This window comes from Rhododendron vialii, chromosome 9a, assembly GCF_030253575.1.
Source record: "Rhododendron vialii isolate Sample 1 chromosome 9a, ASM3025357v1".
Lineage (NCBI taxonomy): Eukaryota > Viridiplantae > Streptophyta > Magnoliopsida > Ericales > Ericaceae > Rhododendron > Rhododendron vialii.
In genome coordinates this window covers 23,037,093-23,054,761 of record NC_080565.1, presented here as the reverse complement: position 1 = coordinate 23,054,761, position 17,669 = coordinate 23,037,093, and the positions used below count along the sequence as shown (strand labels likewise).

Genomic DNA, 17,669 nt, shown 5'->3' with positions numbered 1-17,669 from the left:
CCGGCGAAACTCCCAATTCCACATATATGAAGTTTTTTCAAGTAAATGCAAACCACAAAAAAACTAGCAAATTCTCCAACTTTTTCTCATACCCACCGTTAAAAAGATGATTTGTTAATAACACGAAATTCTTAATTAGGTTCTTGATTCTTCTTACTGATATACTTAATCCAAAACCCACGTTTTGTTATCCGTTTTCGATGCTCTTTCGAAGGCTCTGCACCTCTCTTACTCAATTCAACCTAAACCCATCTCTTTTCCACTCTAAACCCGCAAACCCATTTCGTGTTTTCCTCTCAAACCCCAAATATCTCAACCCAAACACCTTCAAAACCCTATTTCAGGCCTTAAATAGATCCAATTGCAAAATGGGAGGCGGTGTCAATTCATGACCGTAGCCGGCCGAACGGGCCAAACTGTACCGAGCACTTAAAGCTTCAGTTGGGTCAACACCAAACCCAAACCTTTGATCATAGTGATTAGAGGGCCAAGTGGGGTGGGTAAAGATGTAGTGATCAAGAGGTTGAGGGAGTTAGAGAGGAGATTCATTTTGTGGTAACGGGTACAAGCCGAGCGAAGACGAAGAGGAGCGTCGGCGGTGGGAGTAGATCTCTGTTTGCTGAGTATATATACAAAAGGGTAAAATGGTCTTTTTGTTCATTCCGTCAACGGAGTTTGCAAAAAGTAAACTTTAATGAAGGGATTTGGCCGTAGGCGAAATTCGCAGAGAGGATAACCGTGAAAAACAAGTATACTTTGAGGGGTGTCTAGGTAAATAACTCATATCGTAATTGTCATTTGTATCATAATTGTATGTTATCATAACTTAATTCTAAAAATTACTTATTAAAAAAAAAAAAAGTAACTCTAAAAATCTGTTTTCCGAAAAAAAATAGAGGTTATCTTTCGAGAATTGTCATTTCAAATTCTTTCACACATGATTCTTGTTTTTCTTTTTCCTTTTGGCAATTAGTATGAAATTCTGACGAGATAATCGAACATAAGTACAGTTAGATTCATCAAACTAGTCTAGGTGCACGCAAGCTAGACCATACATCCGGCTATAAAAAAATAAAAATAAAAATCATCACACAAAGGTTTAACAAGTATTCTCAACTCATTCCTGGACAAGCCGTATATATTACATAAGGGTTAATCTTTTAAAGCTCGTACAATTGTACAAACAAACAAGTAAATATTCCTGGAACTTAGGAATAATGTAAGAATAGGAGTTTCATTCATCATATCCATGCAAGACTAGACAGATATCCTCTAGCATTAGAATGAACTGCATATACAGAGCAAAAACTGCCATCCATGGAAGCATCTCAAAGCTAGAGGGACATTCTGAACTACCTTCTACAAAACAAAACTCTCCACTATGAACAAAATGAGAAGAGAAACGAGGAAGAGTGTACCTGAGAGACCACACCCTATTCGCACTTGATAGACCTGTATATGTGGCGAACAAAGAGCAAAGCAGCACGGAAACCAACAGCCCCCAGCATGAGGAAGAAACCATAGCAAATGCAAGCCATGTATCCAAAGAAAAATGAAATTTGCATGAAACCGGACATGTCGGATCTTGCATGGTAGTAATACAGGCAGTAGCCATAAATAAATATGCCAGTTGATCCACCACAAAGAAAAGACCTGTGGCAAATCGAACACGCAAATTAGTCTCACTTCAGACATAATATCTCGCGTAAAGTGTATTCAAGTTTTTCCGAACTTAAATCACCGAAAGCAAAGGATACTGTGCTTCTAGTTGATTAAAGCCATCTGAACTTAAGCACGTGTAAAACAAGAAAGAGGGCAGTCAACAAGAAAGTTAGATCCTGACTCGCAGACTGAATAGCATGAACTAAAAATAATTTCTTTTTCACATTTCCAAATTTCCATGGAAAAGAAGTTACACAAACTAGAAATACAATAGGAGCCAAATAGTACGACCCATTCTCATGAGAAAAACATTCTCTTACTTGTAAACCAAAATAAAGAATCAAATAATAATGATCTATATATGCTCCATGTAGGGGTTCGATTTGACGGGACCTTGACCTGAATAAGTATTCCTCTTCCGCTGCTCCGTTCTCCGGTCTCTGAACTTGCAACAAGTCACTAGGGCTAGGACAGCCCAGTGACCCTCTGATGATCAAATCAGATTTCAGGGGAGGATATAGATCTAGGGTTAGGGAAAGATAGCATACCTCTTTAGGTTAGAGTCCCTTTGTATTTATAGACCTAGGTTTGCTTGGCCTCCAAGCTAGTGCGTGAAGGATACACTCGGGTAACTGCCTCGGATGAAGTCACAGATGACGCACCGGATAAGGCGGTTACGAAGCACATGGCCAGACCTGGCCTAGATGATGCCACCTGCCACGCATCACTCTTGGTCCCCTCTTATTATGCTACATTCTTTCAAGAGACCTCAACGGAATGCTTGCTTCGGTAGTAAACCGAAGCATTAACAGGAGACTCGATACCAAGCGAGTAAATAGAAAGATATACACCGTGGCCCGTCTGTACAGTCCTGCAGACCGTACCAATATGAGACCTCGGTCGACGATGCTCTGGCCAGGTTACCGAGGCCATAACCGAAGCCTCCACACTCCAGAACCTCTCCTCTTTAGTGGTGTCAAACGGTTGGGTTTGAAATGTTTGATGATCAAGAGGACTAAAAAAATAATTGCTGGGTGCAAAACTAAACATTACTAAAAGTCTAAAACATTTTGGTTTTGATGGACGGATGGATGGATGAATGTTTGATGTTTTCATTTTGGATGTTATTTGATGTTTTGTTCTACTTATGTTGTTCCTCGCACTCAAACTTCAGGAGGGGGCAATATTTAAAACAAAACCCGACTAATCTCTAGGCGCCGACTAATCGGCCTAGGCTCTAGCACCTCTCCACCGCCTGACTAGCACCTAGTGCCTTTTACAGCCATGATTTATGTTGAGTCAGACTGGGTTAGGACCCATTATGACCCTTCTCATAAGTGGGATGGGTTAGAGTGAATTTAGACTGGATGGGTTTAAGTGGATTCATGAAATGGATCAAATATTGCCACCCGTACTCCTCTTTCATCCTAAGTTCCTAACCAAACTCCTTAAAATATTATAACTATTGTTCTCTTTCCTTCAGTTTTAAGCACTCTCCAGCCAAACCAAAGGAGGCCATAAGGGATTTTATTTTCTCTAGCCAGGCAAAGTCACCTCATGGACTGAAGAGTGAAGACAGGTATATGAACATACAAGCTAAAATTTTGAAACCTAGTATTCCCCCACTCATGAAAACCTGGTACCCCAGGTCATCTCAATATGTTTGGAGAAGACTAGGGGTACACACAGATTTATCATGACAGAAGCCATATGTCATGGATTTTAAACTGACATAACATTGTTCTTCAGTCTGTTATCAGAAAATCAATTCGTAATAAACTCAAGGAGCACAAAACAAAACGGTTCTATATGCCCTGTGCAAATATAATTTTCCTATCAACAACAGCTGACAGAAAAGCACAAGAGACCGTCAACAGACTCAACTCAATGTAAACACCTGATCAGTTGAGAAAGGACTAGCAAGTTAAGACTAGCAGAAAAAGTATAGAATCTAGATTTCCTGCAGGATATCCAATTAGTTGGAGGAAAATAGAATGTACTCCAACAAACAAAAGAGTGCGCACCATTGACCAGCTTCTACAACCAACTATGCAAGTACTAGCTTTAAAATGAGTCATCCATAAATGCAAGGACTAAGGAACATCAGCAGGGCAAAAGCATAATAATATAGCAGGAATGGCCGTGTTATGTGAGAAATCAACAAGAATAAGGTGAAGCATACTCCATGAGCGTATAAGAACCCTAGTTTACCTCCACCACCATCCATGATCTTCGGCAGCAAGCTGAAAGTACGTCAATGCAACAGTAATGAAAGCAGTCACGATCAGAAGGATAATGAAGACAATAAACAGGATGCTGTATATCGTGTAAATCCTGTGACCCCACACGCTAGCAAATATGTAGTACAGTTCAATGTATATGGCACTGAAAGGCAAAAACCCTGCCATTGCCATTTGAGGTATGGTACTCCTGTACCAAGGCAATTGTGGAATCTCTCTAGGATACTTTGTGGTGCGGCATGGAGCTTGGAACTCAGCTTTGCTATTTTTCCCAGCAATCCCACCCAACACAAGCAAGGGCGACGTGACTAATGCCCATATGAGGACTATAACGACAATCGTCCCAAATGGAAGTGCTGCAGTAGAACTATAGGAAATTGCAACAGTATTAAGGAAGCAGAATGTGAGAAACAAAGGTCCGCAGAAAAGGCATCCCGTTAGCAATAAATTCCTCACCTGTCAAAGAAGATATTTAAAATTTTAAACCTAATCAGTCCACCACTTTTCACTTTACAAAATTATCAAATTTAATCCAAAATGCTTCAGATGAGAGCCATCAGCACTTACCCAGTTGGTCCCTTCAAGCTGAAAATAGTAAGAGGTTGCTGTATATCCTGCAATACCTGAAGTGCATGCATATATGACCACCAATGCAGTAAATACAGCACCTCGGTTGTAAGGGTAAAATACACCCACCAGTGCAAGCAAGAAAATAAATATCGTCCTGAAGATGAAGGTAAAGACAACATTAAATAAGTCAAATAAAAAGTTTGTATGTAGGATATAATTGGCTTGCGATTTATGGAAATACTTACAAAGTAAACAGCTGGGTGCCAGATCCTAGGACTGCAGAAAACAATGACTTGTGTTTCGGGAACCGAAACACATCACCGTGAATGTACTTCCATCCAGTCTCCTCTTGGTCATCATCTGTTTCCTCGTCATGTGCATACCTTTGAAGGAAATAAAAGAACACTGGATAAATGAAATTCATCATTTAAATTCAACAATGATTACATAACCTCAAATGCATAACTATTACTCACTTCATAAAATCATTCTTAAGGACCCGCATGAGAATTGTTGCAAGGAAACCAGTTAAGAGGAGCACCGTGACACAAGAGTTTATGATTGAAAACCAATGGATCTCCAAATGATGTGGTAAAGAAGAAGTCTGTGAGAATTTATCCATCCTATTCTCAAACGGGGTATCTGTTTCCCTCCATTTGACTGTATACGTGAACTCTGCATCAACTTCCTTGTCCTCCGTCAGGTCAACAACAGAATGAGGATCCACTCGAGCATTGACCTCAATCACACGGTCCACATTGTACAGTATATCAAAATGGATATGCTTGAAAAGGAAGTATTTGTAGTCACTTGGGTCAGATTTGCCTTCCCTATCAACCTTGCCTACGAAACCCCAAATGGGTAAGTCATCGTAGTACATTTGGAAGTAATGATCTTTCCTTATTGCAGTTCGGAACTGAGCTACTTCTTCTGTCGTCAGCTTCTTTTTGCAAACAACTTCAGAGTCTTTATCAGCTAAGAAGTCAAGTGTATAAGGTGCACTGACAAGACGATCCCCATTCAACACCTCACCCAGGGCTTCCTTCTTCTCTTTCACATGAGCTGCCATTGCAATCACTCAAAGCTTAATAAACGTAAGAAATTAAAGGTCCATTCTTGCTATGTCACATTGTTTCTGAAATTTCATAGTAACTAATTTAGTTATGCTCAAATTACGTCGACAGAAAATATTTCCAGCTTAATGATAAAACTTGATAGACTCCATACTGTTTTACCACAAGCCACTTGATGAGGCATGTAAACTCTCAAAAGGGAAATAAGATCCATCAAACTTTTCATGAGACAAATCGAACTTGCATCAGAAACTGACTTATTTATTTTGACTCATTTGTAAACTTCATCACTCGTCTCCATTTGCTTTGCATAATAAATGCAATTACATTCACAAAATTTCACATGCCTTTACCATTCCACAAGTACTCAGTTATTATTCTTTTTCGAGATAGATTGAAAAGAAAATTTCATAACTGTTTAAGCGGGTGCATGCAGAAACCCGAGAGTAGTTTGGGTTATGGACAAACCGAGTAGCTAGGGCAGTCAGCAGCACGAGGACTACATCCAGCAGCCTCTGGCCATTGGTCGTGCCATGAATTCAATTCTCAATAACCCTCCACAACTTGTACATAGTGCAATATTGAAGAATAAAAACACTGAGGAAATATTGTAAGTGAAGAGAAGAACCTGGTAAACAGAAGGGAAGGTCGAAATATCAGTACGTTTCGCTGTAACCAAAAAACATATACAACAAAATTAGCAAAAATGTAAGATGTGACCGAAATCAGATACGTATAAAACAGCAACCAAAGCTGTTGACTACGAAAACAGACACATTGACAAGATTTCACAAATATCTCACAGTGCACGTAGCCCCATGTCAAGCATTCACATACATCTACAACGACAATAATCTCTACAAAGAGTAAAATGTTATCTTAATTACTCCCATGTCCCATATTCTTTACAAAAAAACGTGTAATCTTCGGCTCAAAAAATAAAGTGCTTTCATGCACAAATTTTTAAATTTATCGACACCAAATTAAAGAACTAAATGAACTAATTGCGGACTTTAATTTGGTGTCAAAAAATTTTAAAAAATTATTCAAGAAAGTACTTTTATGTTTTTATCCAAAAATTACACGTCTTCTCATAGAGACCCAACAAACAATATAGGACGGAAGGAACAATGCATTTGCGTATCATGATCTACAGATCCATCACTGATCAAAAAAGGCACCACAACATACGCACAAACAATAACCGAAGATATAAAAATTGATTGAATCATATAATGAGTGAGAGACGGAGCGAGACGGGGTGATATTGATCAAAAGATGAAGGAAAAAAGAAGCATGTACGTGTAAATACATTATGCATTATATTTAGAGAGAGAGAGAGAGTACCTGGGGTTGTGGAAGGGACCGACCTTGTTGGCGTAGAGAGGGACAGGGTCGCCGCGGTTGTACCGATGATCGGAGGCGTCTGATCTCACTTGGCTCCCTAGACACGTCGCAATAATGGCGATGACGAGGAACTCCAGAGCCAGAGGTTTCTTCATTGTCCCCTGCTTTACCAGAGAGAGAGAGAGAGAGAGAGAGAGTTCTAATGCTCAGAAGTCAGAACGCATGGGGCAATGAAGAATAGATGGCAAGGGAGCAGAGAACAAACAGAAATATTTCTAATTTCGCATCACAGTTTTTTCCCTTTCTGGGTTCACGAGACGAGACCAAGCTCAGGTCACGTGACAAGCCACACCCCATTTAAAAGCCTTTTATATATATATATATATATATATATATATATATATATATATATATATATATATATATATATATATATATTTACCTACACCTCTTTTTTTTATTTAATCTATAAAAAAACCTGGAAAGCTAGAACTTGTCATTTTGTAATCAAAAAATACTTTTGAGCATAATTTTTTAACTTTTTCCAAAAGAAAAATGAATTTTAAATTAGAGCGAAAATATTTCAAAATTTATGTGATAAAACTGGTTTACTTCTTATCAAGAAATAACATAAGTATCGTAATGGACTATCATTTGAGAACAAAATGAGTAATACATATATGCACATATTGGTATGATTGTAAAGTATAATTAAAAATCTAACCAAACCAAATTGAGCCAACTAAAAGTTTGGTTTTTTCCGTAAGAGCTTGATTTTTTTGGTTATTTAAGTCAATTTCAATAAAGTTTTCAAAAAATTCACAGTGGCTTGGCTCGGCTAATAACGCCACTCATTCGTAATTACAGTTTCAGGCCTTGTTTGATTCTATTTATGTTTGCATTCAGTTACCACAAACAGCAACGCTAGAGTCCTCGAAAAGTTTCTCCAAAAATATTCTCGAGAGAAAAATCAATGGTTTAGAAAAATAAATAAAGTTTTCAAAAAATGCTCCGAAAATGTTTGGGTTCTATACATCAAAGCAGGGCTATAAACGAGTTGAGCCGGGATTTGTCGAGCTCGAACTCGGCTAAAACTTGAGCTCAAGCTCGACTTAAAGCTTTAATGAGCCGAGCTTAATCGTTAACTAAACGAGCCTCTTTAATCGAACCAAGCCTCTTTTAATTGAGCCGAGCTTTTGTCGAACAAGCCAAGCCAAGCGTTAACGAGCCGAGCTCGAGGTCGGCTCAGTTCATTTACAACCCTAAATCAAAGTGAAGCTCAATCATTAATTTCACTTTCGGGACAATTTTTGGAGAACTTTTCGGGGACCATAGAATTATTGTCACCAGAAAATGTTCGGAAAATGAAATAGAAGAAGTGCTTTTATTAATCTCCATATTAGTAGCAGTTCACTTTACGCTATGAAATAATTGCAAAAAAAGAAAAATGGAGTACTACTTTCTCCCAAATACATCAGGAAAAATCACCGGAATGGGTCACTTTAGGCCTAATTTGCTTAAGTAGCAAGTGCGATGGAAGTTGCCTTTTATGGACTAAAGACTCCAGAAATTCGGACCATGGACCCACGAATTCCGAAAACTGAAATTGAGTCAATTTTGGTAGGACTATAGGAGTACTTATGGTTGTGCGTATCTGGATCTCTTTTCACAAGAAAATTCTCTCCATCTCAAAACTAACAGAACACATTCAAGGCAACGCAAATCACTAATCTCAAAAGAACCCAGTTGCAGAAGCCCTGTAGAATCAGAATTCTTACAGTCTCTCTACCTGTTATATGACTAAAATTATGGTGCAAAACGAGGACGGAACGCCGCTCAAAGAAGTGGTCCGCTACTCGCACTTGATAGAGCCATATATATGACGAACAAAGAGCAAGGAAGCACGGAAACCAATTGTCCCAAGCATTAGGAAAATGCCATAGCAGATGCAACCCATGTAACCGAAGAAGAATGAAGTTTGGAGGAAACCAGACATATCCGACCTTCGATAGTAATAGTACAAGCAATAGCCATAGATAAACAAGCCAGTTGAGCCACCACAAAAGAATGACCTGTGGAATGAGGTGGCACAGTGGCAAGAATCACAGTTAAGGCGGCTAGAGTAAACAGCATCTCACACAAAGTGATACTACAGTAAAAATATAGGATGACTAGCATAATACAGATATAAAAAATAAAAAAATAAAAACAAGCACTAGCATAATATAATATAAAAAAACAGAACCCCTGATTCAGCTAGAAACTAGTTATGGAAGAGTTTCATGATGGTAAATGGAAATAGCAACAGATTTAATCACTGTAGGGAGATTCAGTACGAGTTATAAACAACAAAAAGACTATCCAAGAGTACACAATTTTTGGCACTGATAATGGAACCTTATAAGAATGCTATATGAAGCAACTACAACAGCTATGAGCCCTTTAACCTGGAATGGAAGATAGGCAAAATTCCTTTAACCTTGAAAACCTCACTAAACACTCCATTGTATCCTCCATCAGTTCGAAAAATGGCAAGCTCGGGGATGGTCCACATTGCAACTTGATCGCTGATGTAGGGATTGACCATTACAAGTGAAAAAAGAAAAGACCATGTGGGATATGAATGGCTGGAAAGTAATTCGCAGTTACTCTACCATACGATTCTGCTACTAAAAAACAAAAAATGGCATCGCTATATGCGTATCATCCAAAGACCCATTCGCTACAATTTGTGCTTTCGCAAACTAGGGCGTATTAAATTTGATGGAAGGAGCATTTTCTAAGACAAACAAGCTCTTGAGATTTCAGAGAGAGAAATGATGATTGAGCATGTCATATAACTCTAAAGAAGCCTGGCTGTTAAGGCAATTTCCAGAGAGAAGAAAGAGAGTGCTTAGTTGTTTGCAACTCCCAAGGCATGGCCAAGTGACAGGTATAGCATGTTTAGGACTGTTTAGTGGACCATGCGACAGACAACATCACAACACATCTCCTTCTCACTAAGACCAGCTTTAGCATATGACTCATAAGGGGGAAAGTGCCTAGACTCATGAGAGGAAAAGAGGCTCGCCAATACGAACCAAGCCATGATGACAAAGGCCTTGTGAATGGCTAAAATGGGGATAAAACTCTGAATAGAAGGATCATTAGACCAAGCACCAATGTTCATCAGGCTCTAACATTTGTCGGCCACCCCAGAATATGAGAGTGCGACATAGGGGATGGAGGCATGTCATTGATTTTGGAGATACATACCAAGTCTTTAGCCTCACATTTGGATGGAAAGGGCCTAACCTAGAGAACTACTAAATTGGGGGTACACGCTGTAATAATAAACCCATGTATCCATGTACTTGCCAACAAGTGGGTTCTCGGACAATGTCAATTATTCATGCTGCCATAGAGTGATATGCCCATAAGAAGCAAACACTACATTGCAGTTTTTGGGCTTAACATTACAACAAATTTTTGTTCCTAGGGGTTGTTCAATGACACCAAGGAATCCACAAAGAGGTAAGACAAGAACCATGAAAAAAGCTTTTTACCCACACTACTAGAAAAGAATCAACAAATATCACCTTAGCAAAGCTATGAATTGTACTCAAGCGCTACCCCAATTCTATAATAGTATTTCAAGATGCTCCGAGTAGAATCCAACATCATGGATACCCACGTAACTCCTACTGTCAAAGTTGGTTTGTCAATTACGTGAATTAATCAGCTTCTTCAAATAACCAGTATCATCTAGCTACCTTACAATACATGGACTAATTATAACAATTCATGCAGCTAAAGAGAAACAGATATGCAGAAGAAAACTATGCTGCACCCCTACACTTAAAAGCAAGACTTTGAACTCAAGAAAGTTGGAGTATAATATAGACGTTGACCAAACTTTAAAAAAACCAACATAATGAAGGCAAAAAACGCATTCGAGAAGACTATACCTCCACCACCATTCATGATCTTCAGCAGCAAGCTGAAAGTACGTCAAGGCCACAGTCACGAAAACAGTTATGATGACGAGAATTATGAAGACAATGAGCAAAATACCATATATGGTGTAAATCCGGTGACCCCATATGCTAGCCAACAAATAGTAAGTCTCGACGTAGATAACACCAAAGGGCAATATCCCCGCCACTGCCATCTGGGGTAAAGTACCCCTGTACCAGCGAAGAGTTGGAATCTCTCTGGGACACTTGGTGGTTCTGCACGGAGCTTGTAAATCGGACCCACTATTTCTCCCAGCAATTCCACCAAACAAAAGCAACGGTGATGCTCCAAACAGCCATATAGACAACAATAACAGAATCGTCCCTAGTGGAAGGGCTGCATTCACTCTGTACGTGATAGCAACAAAATTTAGGAAGCAGAATGCAAGGAGGAGTGGCCCTCCAAAAACACATCCTGTCAGCAGTATGTTCCTTACCTGTCACAGCGAAAGGTTGAATTTTTCTAATGAGTCCACATGGCTTACTTTCAATAAGCATAATCAAATTCAAAGTAAAAAACACAAAGAACTCCCTAAAACACACCCAGTTGGTCCCTTCAAGCTGGTAATATAAAGAAACTGCTGTATAGCCTGCAATAACAGACGTAATTGCATAGACAAACACCAGCGCAGTGAATAGTGTTCCTCGGCTATATGGTTGAAATACTCCAACTACTCCTAGCATTATAATGAATATCGAACTGCATGGAGCAATAGAAATTGCATACAAAATATCAGATAATTTGCAACGTGCCAAATTGAACTCCATGTTCACGGAAAAAACAAAAAAACAGTTGCAAAGAGAAACTTACAGAACGAATAATTGGGTGCCAGAACCAATGGCTGCAGCAAACAAAGACTTGTGCTTTGGATACCGAAAAACATCACCATGGATGCTTTTCCATCCTCTTTCTTCTTGATTATCAAACAACTCCTCATCACTCGCATACCTTCCAAAAAGTGAATAGATTTACATAACATTCAAAGTAAACAGAACATACTACAAAAAAATACAATGGACGAGTGGCATTCATTTTTATATTAACGCTTACTTATTAATATCCTTCTCGAGGACTCGCACATAAAACGTCAGCAGACAACCAAGTACGATGAGAACTGTCAAACACGAGTTCATAACTGCAAACCAGTGGACTCTCCGGTAATGCGGCAGTGTAGAAGACCAAAGGTATTTATCTATCCTCTTCTCAAACAGGTTGTCTGTTTCCTTCCATCTCACTGTGTATGTGAACTCCACGTCAACTTCCTCGTCTTCCGTTAGGTCCACCACAGAATTTGGGTCTGTTCTAAGAGTGATCTCAATCACATGTCCCTTATTGTAGAGGATCTCAAATTCAAGATGAGTATAAAGGTGGTATTGTTCGACTATACCACCATCATAATGCTTGTCTTCAACCTTTCCAATGAAAGCCCAAATTGGCAAGTTATCGTAGTACATTTGAAAGTAATAGTCACGCACAACTGCAGCTCGGAACTGAGAAACTTCTTCTTTTGTCAGTTTCTTTTTACATGCAACTTCAGACTCCTTCTCAACTAGAAAATCAAGTTTATATGCAGTAGAAACAAGACGATAACCATTCAATACCTCACCTAAAGATTCTTTCTTCTGTTCCACCTGATCTGGCAATGAGGTGGCCACATAAAAAGAAAAATAAGATATGGTTAATAATGACACCTAAAGAGCAGCAACTAAAGCTTTCATGTAAAAAACGAAGATGAAAACCTGGTGAACAGTAGGGAAGATCATTATAAGCATATGTTTCACTGAAAACAAAGAAAGGCAAAAACAAGAATAGTATTAGAAACCTGATATAAAGGATTCAATCTAAGGAAACAAGAAAATATGTATTAGGCTAGGATCTTGTGCTATCAACCAGACTTTCCCAAATGAAGCAATAAGCAAAGCTATTCCCACATTAAAACTTTGCTACATATCTCATAAGTCGTAATGTGATGTGGTAATATTCAGTGTAGTCGCATACATTGAGAAATACAGGAAGTACACAATCAAACATTAGTACAGCCGCGTTGACATAAAGCATGCACTATCAAGAAAATAGCAATGGCATAGGATGAGAAGTAGATCACTTTGAGAGGATTCATGATCAAACATGATAATTATTAGGAGTTGGCTAAACAACTCTGGTAATAAGATCAACAATAGTACTTACACAAGGAAGCAAATAAAAGGTTGAAGCAACATACCGAACGGTCCATACCCCATAAACTTCATATGTATGGAAGGATCAAGGAGTGAAGCATTTACCTAGGATTATGAAATGGACCTGCCTTGTTTGCATAAAGAGGGATTGTGTCTCCGGCTTTGTACTGATGGTTTGACCCAGCTGATCTCACTTGACTTGCACAAAACATTATGAGAAAAGCAACAAGACAAATTGCTGAGCATTCAGCCATTCTCCTAGCCCTTTAACAGAAGAACATAATCAAATTCCATGAAACAGCCTATCGAAAAAGGTAACATGACTACATCAAATTGATGGTAGAGTATAGAGAGACAAAAGTCAAGAAATATTGACTTCATGCCTCTGACAGAGTCTGCAAGGTTGTGTGCACGAACTTTCAAGGATCATTCCACAATGGTAAGGACATTTTTTATTAGATCATTACCTCTTTGTATCTTCGTTTGGGAATCTCGAACAATGCTTTCCGCTGTTTCCAATAGGCCAAGATAAGTAAATGGCCTTGTACAAGAAGCAAAAAAGAAAAAGACGGTGGACTTTTTGACATAGATAGTGCTTGCAAGAATATTACAGGTGGAGATATTGGTGAAATGAGATGGAAGTACAGGGTGGTAGCAGCATCATAATGGGGTGTTCAAAGAATGACATTGTCACTGTGCAGAGAATTGGATTGGAGGTGATCAGTGGCGGACGCAGATTTGTGCATAGTAGAGGCCCAAATCACATGTATTTCAATATAGATCATAAAAATATATATTTCATACATATATATTGCTACTTGCGACATCCAAGGAAGAGACGAGATTATGTGTATGTGCATAGCCACCATTCAATTTTTTAAAGCAACCCAAAAATGATTGATAACTTGATATTTAAGGACTTTTTTCCACAAACACATACGAACTTTAAGAAATTTTCACTCAAGAGACTTGTAGGAGCCAATCCCGTAGAATTAATTTAAATTAACGTAAGAACTAGTATAGTACATTGTAATATTTGGAGTTGAGGAGTACGTTGTAACATTTGGAGTTGAGGAGGAGCTGGGCACCCCCAGGCACCCACTTATGTCCACCACTGGTGGTGATAACACACTGAGAATCTTGATTGCTTAAGTAAACCAAACTTTGAACAAATCATAGCTAAATGTAAGCCTTTTGCAAGGATAATAGAATTTACAGGAAATAGAAATTCAATGATAACAGTGATAGTATTTTTGGTGAAGATCCACAAGTTGTGTGATGATAAATGAGGTGGGAAGAACGAAAAGTGGGCAACAAGTCCAAATCCACGTTCAAACAGCAACAATAAAGAGCTACTGATATCCAAGACCATGATGGCTACCATCAGTAAATTAGTCAATCTATTCAGTCATTAATCGCAAATGCTAGGTTACACAGGGGTGGACCAAGGGGGGCAATCTGGGGCCCGGGTCCCCTCACACCTCCCAACTATCCCATTTTTCTACTACATTTTGGGTTTTGTATGTAAAAATTGTGAAGGAAGATCCTCTTAAAATTGTGTTATTATTATATATAAGGATAATATTTTATTGTTAATAATATATGTATACATTTCCTTCATTTATGCCATTTGCATTTGGTCCCTCGCAATAAGAAGAATCCTTGGTCCACCACTGGCTAGTTAATTCAAGGAATTCACACAACATAAGCCGATAAATTGTTCTAACATCACATCTAAGAATGAAAATTCGGGTTCAGTGCACACAAACTACTTGTACAACTCTCACTCTTTGTACTGATTTACTAATCAACACACAAAAACAAGCATTAAGAAGTCAATAAATTGCAGGAAAGAAAGACGAACCAGTTTGGTACTATATGTTTATATACACACACACACACACAGGAGGAGGAGGAGGAGGAGGAGGAGGAGGAAGAAGACCTGTTGACTTGTCGTTTCGGCAATCGGATTGCCTAGTTCCTGGGTACCTTGTTGGTAGAGAGAGTGAGAGTAGTGATAGTAGTAGTAGTCTAGTCAATGATCTGCGTTCTATATAATACGTCGGATTCATACTAGGAGAAGTTTGAATAGGTCTCTGTTTTTTGTCGGTTTTTTTCATTTTTTTTTTAATCGAAAGACCACCCCAGTTCATTAATGTAGCCACGCAGCATCAATAAATAATTCAATTACGGAGCAAGCCATACAATAGCATCTGTTCTGTAATTAAATACTTTAATATGGAGCTATTACATGAGCAAGAGCCACTATCTGTTTCACACTGAAAAATACAATGATTGACAAACGTGGAACGCATATCCAGACGTCTTAAGATGACGGAGTTCCATACCAAAAACAGTAGAAAAAACGGGTGGAAATCAGTCGAACATGGGCCAAGCCTTGTCCGAGGCAAGAAGACGACTAGAACCACAACGACAGAGCCACCGAGAGCCACCCCTGGAAGCCGCCATCACCAAACTCCAGCCATACCTCCAACCACCACCTAAAAAAAACAGACAAAAAAAAAAAAAATAGAACCGTTGCACACCACTAACCACACGCCACCTCCACCACTTAACAAATCCAGACCAACCTAGCAAAACCCTACCAAAAAAACGTAGATCTACTGGATTCCAGATCGTCGGCACACACGAGGACAAACACCTAGTCGTTAGGCACAAAATCGAAGACCCCCAGAAGTGGTTCCTGGCGGCGATAGGCCTCGCATCCCGCCACCATCACCCACCGTCACGCCTAGCCGTTAAGCACAAAACTGAAACCCCTCAAATGTGAATCCGACAGCCGAACAGTGGTGGTGGAGGGCAGAGACGGGAGGAGATGCGCGGACAAGGGTGCACGAGGAAAGGGAGGAAGGAGAGGGACAAGGAGGCGCAGAGGGAGGAGGCATCTCTCCCTAGGCGGAAGAAGCTGTTGCGTAGCCCTAACTGGTAAAAAGTTTAGAGTCTAGAGAGAGATCGTTTTTTCCAAGTATTAATTGCAATTCTTTTGACCTTCAAGTTTGGTTTTCATACCAAGTTGGTCCAATCGATAATGTCTGTCAACCAAACTCGATGGAAAAAAATCAAATTGAGGGCAGACATCATCAATTGGACCAACTTGGTACAAACTGCAACATCCAAACTACTATCAATCTGATTTTTTTCGTCTAATTTGGCTGACAGAAGTTATCAATTGGACCAATTTAGTACGAAAACCAAACTTAAAAGTCAAAATAATTGTAATTGATACTTGAAGGACGAAAAAGAGACTCGGATGAAATTACGATGATCCTTAATTTCTGCTTCTTTCTTTCTTTTTTTAAAGAATGAGGTGTCTCATAATTACAGAAAGTCTCCCTGGTAGTTTCTTAAACTATACTTTCTTCCCCTAGTTTTTAGGACAATTAAGATGAGTCTAGACAAACTTTTAACTGATTTTAAAAAAATGATTTAAGACTTTAAGCTAAATCTTATAGAGAAATAACCAAAAGGACTGCAAAAAATAAAAAAATGCAAAGACCAAATTCACCCTTATTAGATGTTAAGTACGTGCAGCCCTGCCAATTGGCAAATGCCAACAATATTACCCATTAGATATTACCGAAGATGTATGCAATGTTATTGGTGATTTACGGGCCAGTATAGTTTAGGAGGAGGTCCAATTCCCTTGGAGTACAGGCCCTAGTAGAAAAAGTACGCGTAAGGATTTTTAATTTTTTGTTCTAAAATTGCCTCTCCTCCCTGAATCTGAAACACATCTCTATCTCCGTCTGTATCTCTTTCCCCACCTTCTCCACTCCTTCAACGCAGCCGACGTTGACGATGACTTCAACGCGCTCGATTCACCTCCGGAGGACTTCTCGCTCTTCTTTGACCCATTCCTTCGGTGCCGGTGACTCTTCTCCATGAGATCTCGCAAAATAGATCGCCGATGATAAACCAACGGCAATAGCTCCAAACTCTAATTGTTCACGACAGCGACAACAATGTAGAGAAGTTGAGAACGCGTGGAACTGGTTAGAGGGACACCAAACCTGGACTGCAGTGAACGTCGACTCTACTGCTGATGAGGAAACGAACGGTGCCGATGAAGGGTCATTGAAGCAATCGACGACGTAAATCTCAAAGGAGATGGAACAGGTGAATTGGTTTTGTTTGTCTGTTTCCACTTAGAGCCCGTTCCAGAACTAAAAAAAGGTCCTTATTTTTTAAGAATGTAATTTCAAGCTCAAAAATTATGGGTTTATTAAAATCTAAAAATATGTAATATGGATCTTGTTTGAAAGATCTTGATAATATCTTTTATACGATGCAAAAAAAAATTAAAAAATTAATTTTCATTTAAATATTTTTGAATTTAAAAATATGAAATAAGTTGCTTATTTTTTAAGAAGGTGTTTACACCCGGTTTTGGCACCCAATCCTGAGCTAGCGCTGGAAGACCATTTAATTATCTTTTAATTAAATTTGGCCAAAAAATAGAAATGTATTGGGTTAAAATTAATGGGCCAAGACAATATTTATTGGGCCCGATTAATTTTAATTTAATTCGGCCATGGGCTTAGTGTTTCTGAGCCTATTTGCAAGAAAGAATTAGTTGGCCCATG

General features: G+C 39.0%; 1 protein-coding gene and 1 pseudogene across 5 annotated transcripts; both read right to left on the bottom strand.

Annotated features, from left to right (window-relative positions):
* Window positions 1–1,062: 1,062 nt before the first annotated feature.
* LOC131301675 (transmembrane 9 superfamily member 3-like) lies at window positions 1,063–7,186 on the bottom strand (annotated as a pseudogene).
* A 1,071-nt stretch (window positions 7,187–8,257) lies between these two features.
* Window positions 8,258–15,149, bottom strand: LOC131300891 (transmembrane 9 superfamily member 2-like). Of its 5 annotated transcripts, XM_058326904.1 has the most exons (9): window positions 15,008–15,121; window positions 13,533–13,574; window positions 13,171–13,329; window positions 12,628–12,668; window positions 11,939–12,524; window positions 11,699–11,836; window positions 11,431–11,587; window positions 10,840–11,324; window positions 8,258–8,964 (listed from the first exon to the last, which is right to left on the bottom strand). In XM_058326904.1, the coding sequence occupies exons 3-9, from the start codon at window positions 13,317–13,319 to the stop codon at window positions 8,745–8,747; spliced, it is 1,776 nt and encodes a 591-aa protein (XP_058182887.1). In that variant the 5' UTR covers window positions 13,320–13,329; window positions 13,533–13,574; window positions 15,008–15,121; the 3' UTR covers window positions 8,258–8,744. The 5 variants fall into 5 exon arrangements, with proteins under 5 accessions (XP_058182887.1, XP_058182888.1, XP_058182891.1 ...); XM_058326905.1 differs by lacking the exon at window positions 13,533–13,574 and having other exon boundaries at window positions 15,008–15,149; XM_058326908.1 differs by lacking the exon at window positions 12,628–12,668 and having other exon boundaries at window positions 15,008–15,088.
* Between the last annotated feature and the right edge of the window lie 2,520 nt (window positions 15,150–17,669).

What these genes read in the sequence shown, in the direction of transcription:
- LOC131300891 (XM_058326905.1), bottom strand. Translation starts at nt 13,319, where the DNA reads ATGGCTGAATGCTCAGCAATTTGTCTTGTTGCTTTTCTCATAATGTTT. An exon ending in AGCTTGAAGGGACCAACTGG is followed by an intron (nt 11,325 to 11,430) that starts GTGTGTTTTAGG and finishes TCGCTGTGACAG; the next exon opens with GTAAGGAACATACTGCTGAC. An exon ending in GATCATGAATGGTGGTGGAG is followed by an intron (nt 8,965 to 10,839) that starts GTATAGTCTTCT and finishes CTCATTCCACAG; the next exon opens with GTCATTCTTTTGTGGTGGCT.